This window comes from Alosa sapidissima, chromosome 14, assembly GCF_018492685.1.
Source record: "Alosa sapidissima isolate fAloSap1 chromosome 14, fAloSap1.pri, whole genome shotgun sequence".
In the NCBI taxonomy this organism is placed as follows: Eukaryota; Metazoa; Chordata; class Actinopteri; order Clupeiformes; family Clupeidae; genus Alosa; species Alosa sapidissima.
Window position 1 is genome coordinate 11,029,372 of NC_055970.1, and position 11,063 is coordinate 11,040,434.

General features: G+C 39.3%; 1 protein-coding gene across 1 annotated transcript; it reads left to right on the forward strand.

Annotated features, from left to right (window-relative positions):
- The first annotated feature begins 3,274 nt into the window (after window positions 1–3,274).
- Window positions 3,275–9,129, forward strand: bco1 (beta-carotene oxygenase 1). Its single transcript, XM_042060827.1, has 11 exons — window positions 3,275–3,419; window positions 4,755–4,883; window positions 5,738–5,867; window positions 5,983–6,130; window positions 6,513–6,666; window positions 6,960–7,171; window positions 7,281–7,544; window positions 7,645–7,750; window positions 7,891–7,985; window positions 8,109–8,220; window positions 8,359–9,129. Exons 1-11 carry the CDS (start codon window positions 3,359–3,361, stop codon window positions 8,511–8,513), a joined length of 1,566 nt encoding a protein of 521 aa, XP_041916761.1. The 5' UTR covers window positions 3,275–3,358; the 3' UTR covers window positions 8,514–9,129.
- The last annotated feature ends 1,934 nt before the right edge of the window (window positions 9,130–11,063 follow it).

Consider the following 11,063-nt stretch of genomic DNA (forward strand, 5'->3'; position numbering starts at 1 on the left):
TGCGTTTGTGTAAAAAAAAAGTTTTTTTTTTATCAATCTGTATCCGTGTGGATGTGGTTCTTGTCTTGGGGTAAATTAGTCCCTCGAGATGACAAAATTGCCGCTGTTAAGTGTATAGGTTAAACCAATACATGGTAGGACTTTGACATTCTGTGCTTGTACTGTAGTGCTTGTACTCTGAATAACTTTCCACCTTTGTAACCATGATGCCACTGATCAGTTGAGTCTAAAATCTATATGACAAGGGCATCTCTTATGACCAGCCTTTGAGAGAGTGTGATTAAAATGCTGTAGGGTAATTCCGGCGCAAAACTGTCACATCCATAACGGCAACACAATGCAATGGTATTTAGTTGGTGTTAAAGCCATCTGAATACATTTGTTGTCTTCCCCTTGGATTCACACACATGACAGTGACTGTCCTTTGTGGTCACATTATTGGAAAAGAAAACCAGTAGAACTGGAGGACCAGTAAGCAAACTGAATAAGAATCTTCAGGATCATAACTTTTCCTCAGGTGTGTTTGGCTCAATGAGCTGGAAAAGATATCTTCAGCTTCAACACTAACTTGAGGCAATTTTATTTCGTCCACTTAAGTGTTTCGAATACTTTACAAGTGGAGTCCCACCATGGCCACAAAGTCAGCTTTCATGGGTTAAAAATTTACTTGAGCCTGTGATAAAATCCTGACCTTCATACCATAAAGCTTGAGATGACATTGTACGTACTAGTACTCCTATTCTAATAATAGCATTCTCCGAACTCCGAATTGTCGTTTCATCATACCTAAAGATAATGTTTTGTATGCTGATAATGCAATAGGACTTGTTCCTGCACATATTTTTGCAGCAATTACAGTTTCACTGGGCTACATCATAACAGATTTGAACTCCTTAACCTTGAATAGAACATAGTAATTAACTCTTCCATATCAGCCATGAATAAGCATCAAATGTAAAGGCTGAACTTGAATTTCAACAAACCAATAAAGTCTCTGTCGGTGAACTATCCAAGTAAAGTGTTACTAGATCTTTGGCAGATGCTTATGGAAACTACTCAAATACAGTGCCTATAAAAAGTATTACCCTCTTCTTGGATATTTCCCCTTTTACTGCTTTTATCAATGGAATCTTGATCAATTTTGATTTGGCCTTTTTTACAGTACTTTACAAAAATCCACTCTTTAATGTCAAAGTGAAAGCAAATTTATTTTATTAATATTAAAATGACTGACCTAAATCAACAGGGCTGTTCACACCATAATTGACATATCCATGCAGGCTCCATGCTTTAATTGCGGCCAAAGGTGCATCTACTAAATGCTGAGTTGAAGGGTGTGAATATTTATGCAATTGCTTATTTTGTATGGAAGCATATGGGTAGCTTTATTCAAATGAGAATGCAATCTGCAATATGCAATTCAAAAAGACATTACATTATGCAATTGACAATTCATTATGCAATTTAATATTGCAATTTGCAATAATATCCAACAAATTTTATTTTAATCTGCAAAGTGACAATGAAATCCTAAAATCAATTCCAATCATTTTGGTTAAAAAATAGAATAAACATGGATTGTATTGCATTCCATTTTGCCATGGTACTTCAGTCTCAAAATTCAAATGGCAATTCATTTTGCATTTCAATTTTCAATATTCAGTTCCATCACTTAACTGTCAATTCGTTTTGCAATTTAATATTTAAAGTGCAATGTAGGATTGCATTTTAAAAACATATTTGGCAAAACTGTCAATGCCAGCCTAAAAAGATTTTGGATTATTTTGGGCAAAACGTTTTGCCATCGTTTTGAGGCATTTTATTCAAATGGAAAAGAAATAGCGCCCCCCGTGATTGCATTGCACTTTGGTCACGCTCTTTGTGTTGCAAAATTCAAATGGCCATTCAATCTGCCAAACGCATTGCAATCTGTCAAGTCACTCGTCAAGGCGGGGAACTAGGCTACGTCACTTCCGTGTTTACGTCTTCCGTGCAGTCTCTGGCCGACAGACCCGGCTGTAGAGTGACAGGGGGCATTTGCGATTTTCAAGGGGGCACATTTTTTTTTATGGGGGGGGGGGGGAGTGTTGGCGGCGCAAACATATCATGTCACAGTTGATGAATAATGTTAACCGTGACCGCGAGTAGGCCTAGTGTCCGCGAGACCCAGCTGTGTTCTTACATTATTAAGGCTCTTACTGTATGTTGCTGCTGATAACTTTGCCAACCAGCGGCATCTTTAGCAGCACCCCCTCCCCCCAGCATAGATTTGGCCAAACGTGGGCCCGGAGCGACCGCACCCCCCGGTCCGCTTATGAGGCTAGCCAGACCACGGAGGGGAGTCTCCGTTGTGTGTGTGTGTGTGTGTGTGTGTGTGTGTGTGTGTGAGAGCAGGGCAAGGAAAGGCTGTGTGAGTTTTAGCCTAACTGACGACAATGGACGACAGAGTGGGCGATCTAGCCCTACTTGTCCTGTGAACTCCAAAGAGCTCTGCAATCTCCCTAATAGGAGAGGTAACCCTCTATTCCTTCCAGTGGTATCCACAGGTCTCCCCACCAATCCTACATTGCACTTTAAATATTAAATTGCAAAACGAATTGACAGTTACCTGATGAAACTGAATATTGAAAATTGAAATGCAAAACGAATTGCCATTTGAATTTTAAGACTGAAGTACCATGGCAAAATGGAATGCAATTCAATCCATGTTTATTCTATTTTTTAACCAAAATTATTGGAATTGATTTTAGGATTTCATTGTCACTTAAAATACAGATTAAAATACAATTTGTTGGATATTATTGCAAATTCCAATATTAAATTGCATAATGAATTGTCAATTGCATAATGTAATGTTTTTTTGAATTGCATATTGCAGATTGCATTCTCATTTGAATAAAGCTACTCATATGCTTCCATAACTTTGTATTATATACTTTTAATTAATTAACATTACTTTGTTATAATCTGCTTTCACTTTGACATTTTGTAAATTATTGTAAAAAAAAAAAAGGCCAAATTAAATTTATCAAGATTCATTCATAAAAACAGTAAAAGGGGAAATATCCAAGAGGAGGTGAATACTTTTTATAGGCACTGTATGTTATGTATGTATGTACACGACAGCCAGTTAAACATTGAATAGGCCACTATGATTTCTCTATCAGCAAGCAATTAAAAGCAAGATAACTAAAGATAGCTGCGAGGTTTCTAAGAAGTGTGATGGTTTATAGTTGTTAGTAGAATAGAGGTATTGTGGGGTGGGGTTAAACCTTTCACAAGTCTTCATAAACGTCTGTCACTGCATGTGAATGTAAAATAATTCTTTCAAGACAGGCTCTGACATCCTGAAAGGAAAATGTACATTTACAATCAAAACAAAGAAGAGAATCCTGAGCCAGTTGAAGCAGATATCACTGGTAAGTTTTTTTTGTTTGTTGTTGTTTGTTGTTTTGGTGGGTGTGTGTGTGGGGGGGTGATATTTGTGACACAATGCAAGTAGAATGCTCCATTGACTTGAATGGGATTTCCGAAAGTTCTAGCGGTCATTATTTCTTGGGAAAGGACCTCTGAAAACAAGAATGACCGCTGTCAATGGCAACGGAGTTTGTGCTTAGAACTTCATTCAAAAGTGAAAGCAGACAGTTGATCAGCTGTGTTCTAAAGAATGTTTGATTCAACGCCGGTCATCATGGGAAAATAAGTCCCTTCAGGTCGAAACAAGACCCCTCCGCTGGCGCGTCGGGGTCCGTTTCGCCCTGTCGGGACTTATTTTCCCCATAATGACCGGAGTTCTATACATTATCCCTTACTTATCTATAACAAGGACCCGTATATTCCTTTGTTTGACTGAAAAGGGAAATAATGTAAGATCTGTAACAATGTCACCAAATTGTAAATGTTCTTATAAAAGTCTTATATTGCTAGCCTAAACATAACTTTTTTTTTTGGATACTGTTGAGTTGCATGTTACCAGACAGTATGTTTAATGGGTACAGATGTATCATAACAGAGGTAGAAATGCATGTATTAAATGTATTACAATTTGATCCTTAAGGAAAGATTCACAAGTTCCGTGGACCATAAAAGAATTTTGAGAATGTCAAGTATTTTAAGAATAGTTAATAAATTAATTTATAGAGGAGGACTGCATAACTCTAGCCTGGTCCTACTAGACTCTTGTACATTTCATAATGTACAGTCTGGCCACTTTCCATTGCCAAGCGTTAACTTCCTTGAAGGCGAGTACTCTGTTGAATTTTAAAACTATTGGATCTGCCCAGAGCCACTCTGGATCTTCCATAACCAATCGCTAACGTTTGGTCATGACGTATCGACCTCACAACCTCAACGTCATCGTTCTTAGCCACCCCCTCTGTTCGCTGATAAAATTTGGCCTGAGAAAACCCATGAATATACCGAAATCCCAGACGATGTACTGAAGGAAAATGAAAATTGAGCAGAAGTACGTACTGTAGGAGGGCGGAGTTAGGCTAGCATAACTCTGGCTTGCTGACTGTATCTCTACAAAGAAAAAAGTTATCATTGTGAAGAGTAGGAGACATTTTCTTGACCTAAAGCTTATTTATATCTGGGCCTACATGCTCAAATTAGAGATACAACAAATTACTTAAACTTGACATCACAGCAAGTCATCTCAATCTGTTTTCATTCACTGCCAGATTTTGGCCAAGATATTTGTAGCGACTCTTTCTGTAAGTTTGAGACACAACGGTGTTCATTTCTGCTTGCAGGAACTCTTCCAGACTGGCTTCAAGGCACTTTGGTGCGTATTGGTCCAGGTATATTCTCTGTGGGTGAGACGTCCTACAACCACTGGTTCGATGGAATGGCCTTGATGCACAGCTTTACAATTAAAGATGGTGAGGGATGCTTCCTCATGTACAAGAAACACCTGTTTGGACCCAATACATGATTGAGGAGTTTATTATTCCTTCCGGATTTTTAATATATATTTTTTTTCAGTGATTTTGTGTCAATGATTCCGGGGACACAGAAAAAGGGGCACCACGAAACTTGGTGACACGGAACCACTGTGTTTCGTTTTGATCCGTCCACACACACGCACTCATGAACACACGCAAAAACACGCACATGAAGATACACACACACACACACACACACACAAGCAAAAACTCACACACAGATATTACATTACATTACATTTGGCTGACGCATGTTTAGCCAAAGCGATTTAAATATGTCAACTATATTACAAGGGATTACATTGTCCCCAGAGCAACTTGGGGTTAAGTGCCTTGCTCAAGGGCACAACGGTGGAAGCTGGGAATTGAACCGACAACTTTCAGGCTACTGCATGCTAGCCCAGTTCCTTAACCGCTACACTACCACCGATATGCACATATAAGCAAACACACATGCACACACACATTTACATACACATTTACATACACAAAAGTTGCAAGAGTAGAGGGTGAAGCTGGAGATGGAGACAAATTGACAAGCGTGATTTATTTTTGCAGAGAGAATGTGCAGGACTGAGCGGCGGTCATATTTTCTAGTTATAGCAATGCTATAAGATTTTGTGAACACACATATTGTGCAATATATTTGTACAATGCTTACATTTTCCCTGATTTGCAAATTTTGCACATTTGCACATTTATAGGGGTTTTTTGTGTGCTGTGTGTGCGTGTGGAATTTATTTCAATTGCGGTATTACAACTTCAAGTGACAAGCTGATACATATGTTTAGGTGGAGTGAGTCACCGAAGCAGGTATCTCCGTGGGGACACTTATAAAGCCAACATGGAGGCCAAGAGAATCGTCGTATCTGAGATGGGCACAATGGCTTACCCGGACCCTAGAAAAAACATATTTTCCAAGTAAGTAACTGCTGTATCTAGTAGTAGCCTCTTGTTGGGATTCAGGACATATTATCTTGCTAAAGGTACATGGTCTGTCTATCTGTATGTAAAAATGAAATTTTTTAATACGCAGGTTCATTACCTTCCTCAACCATGCCGTCCCAGACTTTACAGATAACTGTGGAGCGAATATAATACAATATGGGAAGGATTTTTATGCCACCTCTGAAACCAACTACATCAGAAAAATTAATCCAGAGACCCTGGAAACTCTGGATAAGGTAGCTAAGCCACTGGTCTGACCTACCCCACTGATCTTGGGGCAGCCGTGGCCCACTGGTTAGCACTCTGGACTTGTAACCGGAGGGTTGCCGGTTCGAGGCCGACCAGTGGGCCGCGGCTGAAGTGCCCTTGAGCAAGGCACCTAACCCCTCACTGCTCCCCGAGCGCCGCCGTTGAAGCAGGCAGCTCACTGCGCCGGGATTAGTGTGTGCTTCACTTCACTGTGTGCTGTTTGTGTTTCACTAATTCACCGATTGGGTTAAATGCAGAGACTAAATTTCCCTCACGGGATCAAAAAAGTATATATACTTATACTTATATACTGATCTCTCCCATGACACGTTTTGGTCAATCATTACTCTTACTCTTACTGCCTTTCAGGTGGACTACCTCAAATACCTTCCTTTGAACGTGGTGTCCTCCCATCCACATTATGATAAAGAGGGAAATGCCTACAGCGTGGGCACATCAATTGCTGATAAGGCCAAGACCAAGTACACAATATTCAAGGTTCCAGCAGGGACTAATGCAGAGGGTAGGTGTTTGGATTGGATGGAGTCACATGAGTTGTGAGTCATATTGAACCAACTATAATTTGAAATTCCAGACAGTATAATTTTAATTATTTTTTTTTAATAGTCCTGACAGACAAGCCAACAGATTTGTGACACTGTTTGACCACAAGTTTGACCACATTGCTCTATACAAGCATCAAATATAGTAGGCTAGTCACAGAGCACATAATCATCTGCAGTGATGCATCATGCATCATTCCAATATGAGCGGACTCTTTTTGTGACAAAATGATTCCCACTGACTTTTTTACAGATACCACTCCTGTCCTGAAGAACATGGAAGCCGTCTGCTCAATTCCCTGCCGTTCCCTTCTCAGCCCCAGCTATCACCATAGCTTTGGCATGACTGACAACTACTTTGTTTTCATCGAGCAGCCCTACAAACTCGACATCCTTAAGATGGCTACAGCTTATATGCGCGGAGTTAACTGGTCTAGCTGCCTGAAATTTCATCCAGAGGAAAATGTAAGTGATATCAGATTTATGATTCGGCTATAATTCAAATTCAGTATCTTGACAGACATGTAACAGGGACACCTGCTGCAATATCTCATTTTCGCCCATTTTCCCCCAGACTCTGATTCATCTTATTGACAGAAAAACAAAGAAAGAGGTGCTGACTAAGTACTACACTGGTGCTACGGTTGTCTACCATCATGTGAATGCATTTGAAGATGACGGCCATGTGGTGTTTGATGTGATTGCCTATGATGATAACAGTCTGTATGACATGTTCTACCTTGATGAGTTGAAACAAAGAATGGACCCAGGGTCATCCTCCAACAAACATTACAGTTCACCAAAATGCAAGAGGTTTGTTCTACCACTCACTGACAAGGTACGTTGCCTGGCTGTTCGGTAATAGCCCTACTTATAATATCGACAATTATGTAGTCAAACATTGCTTATCATTTACAAAACATTTCTGTTGATGTCAGGAGTCTGAAGTAGGAGAGGACTTAGTGAAGCTGAAATACACTACAGCCAGTGCTGTGAAAGAGAAAGATGGAAAGTTGCTCTGCCAACCAGAGGTTCTATGTGGAGGTAAATCCTCTTTAAGTCTGCTTTCTGTAAATATATACTATATCAATGCTTTTGCTCAAATGCTCGTCAACATTTTGTCTCATAGGACAGAAGCTGGGTTCTGTTTTCAGCTTTTTCTTGTTTCCTAAAAATCTATGCAGGTGTAGAACTACCCAGGATAAATTATGATTACAATGGCAAGAAGCACAGATTTGTCTACTTGACAGGAGTGGAGATGTCAGCGGTCGCCACAAAGGTTGGATCCCTCCCATTGTATCATGCCACTATGAATAATAAATTCATAGCTGTAATTTATAAACATATTTTAAATGTAATAAATAATATTACCACAATTGATTATGTATATACATCACAACAGATTGTTAAGCTTGATGTTGAGACAAAGAAAGTGCAAGAATGGACTGCAGAAAACTTCTGGCCATCTGAGGCTGTCTTCATAGCCAGACCAAATGCAGTTGAAGAAGATGATGGTAAGTCATAATGTGTAGACCAAATAAAACCCTGGACATGGAGTTACAGTTATTGTATAGTTTTCAATATCAATACACTTGAACATGTGTATAACCCTTGTAATGCTTTTCTTTTCTTCTGCTTTTCTTTTCTTGTAGGTGTGGTCCTAACATCTGTGATAAATACAGTGGAGGGTGAACAAGGATTTTTACTTGTCCTTGATGCAAAGACTTTGAAAGAAATAGCTAGGGCCCGAGTACAAGCACAGCTGGCCATGGACATGCATGGACGCTTCATTCCACAGGGCAGTTAAATTCAGTGTCAAGAGTATGCATTTTTGCTAGGACTATTATGGATGAATTATTTTCGTCAGTTTCTAGATGTGAAATGAAAGACTGTGATACACCACTTTTGCATATTTTACTTGTGTCTGTCAATATATAGGCTAATCATTATAAATGTAATGATTATGAGCTATTTATATAATGCCACACTAAGAGTCTAAATCTCAAGAGTTTCTGGTGTTTCTGGTCAGAAAACCAAATATTTTTTGAGTACATGATGCACAGGGACTACACTATTATGAGTAGGCTACACAAGGACTGCCCTTACATCTTATTGTGAACCTGTCTCACTCAATAGTCTGAAAGTATCTTTGTTTACATGTTGACGGTTTATAAGTGATATAACACCACTTGTTCAGCGGTGTCTTACTTAGAGTGTTTAGGCTTATGGAATCAAATCCTTTTTATACAGTATGTCAGTCATGGACTGTATGTTAAGTGGTTGGACCTTCAATGACAATTTGTTTTATTGACAGATTTTCTTTTCAACATTTCAGCATTTTAACATGCATTTTCCCAGCATTTTGCGGTGATTTTTTTAACAATTATATCTGTCATATGCAAGTCTATGTAGCTCTCTGTCTTTGTTACCCAAACAACAGCCCACAACAAGAAATGTTACAATGTCTACCATCATGTGAATGCATTTGAAGATGACGGCCATGTGGTGTTTGATGTGATTGCCTATGGTGATACAATAAAACTAGAAATCCTGGCAAAATGGAGCAAAACGTTTTCCTTTTGAACATGCCCCAGTCAGACCTACCTCGAAATAGCAGGTCGATTTAATTGGCTAATCTGCCAGATGTAGCCATCAATCAAATCAAATCCAAATATGTGGGGTAAGTTTAAAAGCAAAATGTTTTGCACAGTTTTGCTACGATTTCGGGTTGCAAAGACATGTTTGGTCGCACATGGCTTTTGAGGTACTTTTCTCTCTTTTGGTGGGTGTGTCAGAGGTGCTATCCTATCAGCATCGACCTGTATACAACCCCCCCATTTTAAAAAACGATACGATACAACTTTATTTGTCAGTTTGTGCTGAAATTCTTTTTGCATCCCTAGCAGTGAAAAAGCAGTGAGCACAGCATGCACCTTGTCATTTACAGATACTGTAAGAGTGAAAAGTTGAAAAGGAAATTAAACCTTTATTTACATAGATTTCACCAGGCTTGGAATAAATTTAGAAAAGAAAGCAAACAATGGCCTTCTTAGAGCACTATTATGTACCATTGTTTATGTTGAATCACACACTTTTGCAACGTGAACCATGATTTCTTAATAGTTTCTAGGGTACTGAAAACGCATGGCAGCCAGGGTGCGTTCATTCACAAGGAACAAAGTGTGACTGGATAAAAACTATTCACTCCCCATCACTACATGTTCTCACACTCTGCCAATCAAATTGCATAATGGTAGGAAATGGGAATAGGAAGCAATTAGGAAAAGAGAGGAGGATGCAAAGAGTAAATGGTAAATGGAAATATTATTAACGACACCATGTTTTTCATCTGTTTGAAAATATTTAGACCTGCAGAGAAGACCTAGCAGGCCCTGATGGTCTGCCACTTCAATATCTGTATATTTTTGGGCCTATTCTATCTCTTTACCAATGAATAAAATTGATCAAAGATTCATATACCCACCTCATTTCTTCTTCAGTGACTTTAACTATATAACTATAACTTCCATTTACTCAAGTGCATGTGGTGTGTAGCCTACATTTCCTATAGTCATAAACATTTCAGGGTTAAAGTCGTGAAAGAACTGAAATGTCTGTTGTGAAATTTAGCATTAATATGAAACACGCTTTAGGTCAAGTCCACCATAGGTATAAGGTCATGTAGGCTAAAGGGTCAAGGCCCATAGAGGGTTTATGCAAAGGTCTTGTGGAGTAGGCTAATATATGGCAAGGGTCACAATTGGGAAGTTATTGTTAAAGGTGCGATTTGTACGATTGTTACCAAACGTTCTGTAGGCCAAAATCAAAACACTGGTGAACGTTCTCAAGACTACCAGACGCGAGCCTCTTCTGGGTTGCCAGATGTAATGAAGACTTAGCTAACGTTCGTTGACCTGCAACTGCTTTAACGTTTCTCCAACCATGACCCAGCTACACCAAAGATCCTTGATTACTAGCTCCGCTTTAACCCTCTCTGGCTACACATTACGAAAACAGTGAAAACAAAAAATACCTCTCTAACCAAAGTAACATATTTAGCTGAAGTTAGCGATGCAGATTAAGTTTAGCCTAGGCTACCTGTTGTGGAGAAATATGGCCAGCTCTGCGTCAGACTTGATATTCTTCGTTTGATGAAGACGTCACCATCTCAGGAAGCTCCTCCGATGTCCACTTAATTTGTTTCTTGTTTTAATTTGGAAATTTGCCTGCCTCTCGTAGGCGTTCATGACTACAACTGACAACTGTTGACAGTTGGCCTTTGCTAATTTGGCAACCCAAATAGGAGGACGCGCTAGCCCATTATTAATACGCTATTCTAGAATGAATCGTTCAAAAC

Excerpts from the sequence above, each read along its gene's own strand:
- bco1 (XM_042060827.1), top strand. The coding sequence starts at position 3,359 with ATGTACATTTACAATCAAAACAAAGAAGAGAATCCTGAGCCAGTTGAA. Across the intron at positions 3,420-4,754 it reads AGTTGAAGCAGATATCACTG|GAACTCTTCCAGACTGGCTT; the intron begins GTAAGTTTTTTT and ends TTCTGCTTGCAG. Across the intron at positions 6,667-6,959 it reads AGCAGGGACTAATGCAGAGG|ATACCACTCCTGTCCTGAAG; the intron begins GTAGGTGTTTGG and ends ACTTTTTTACAG.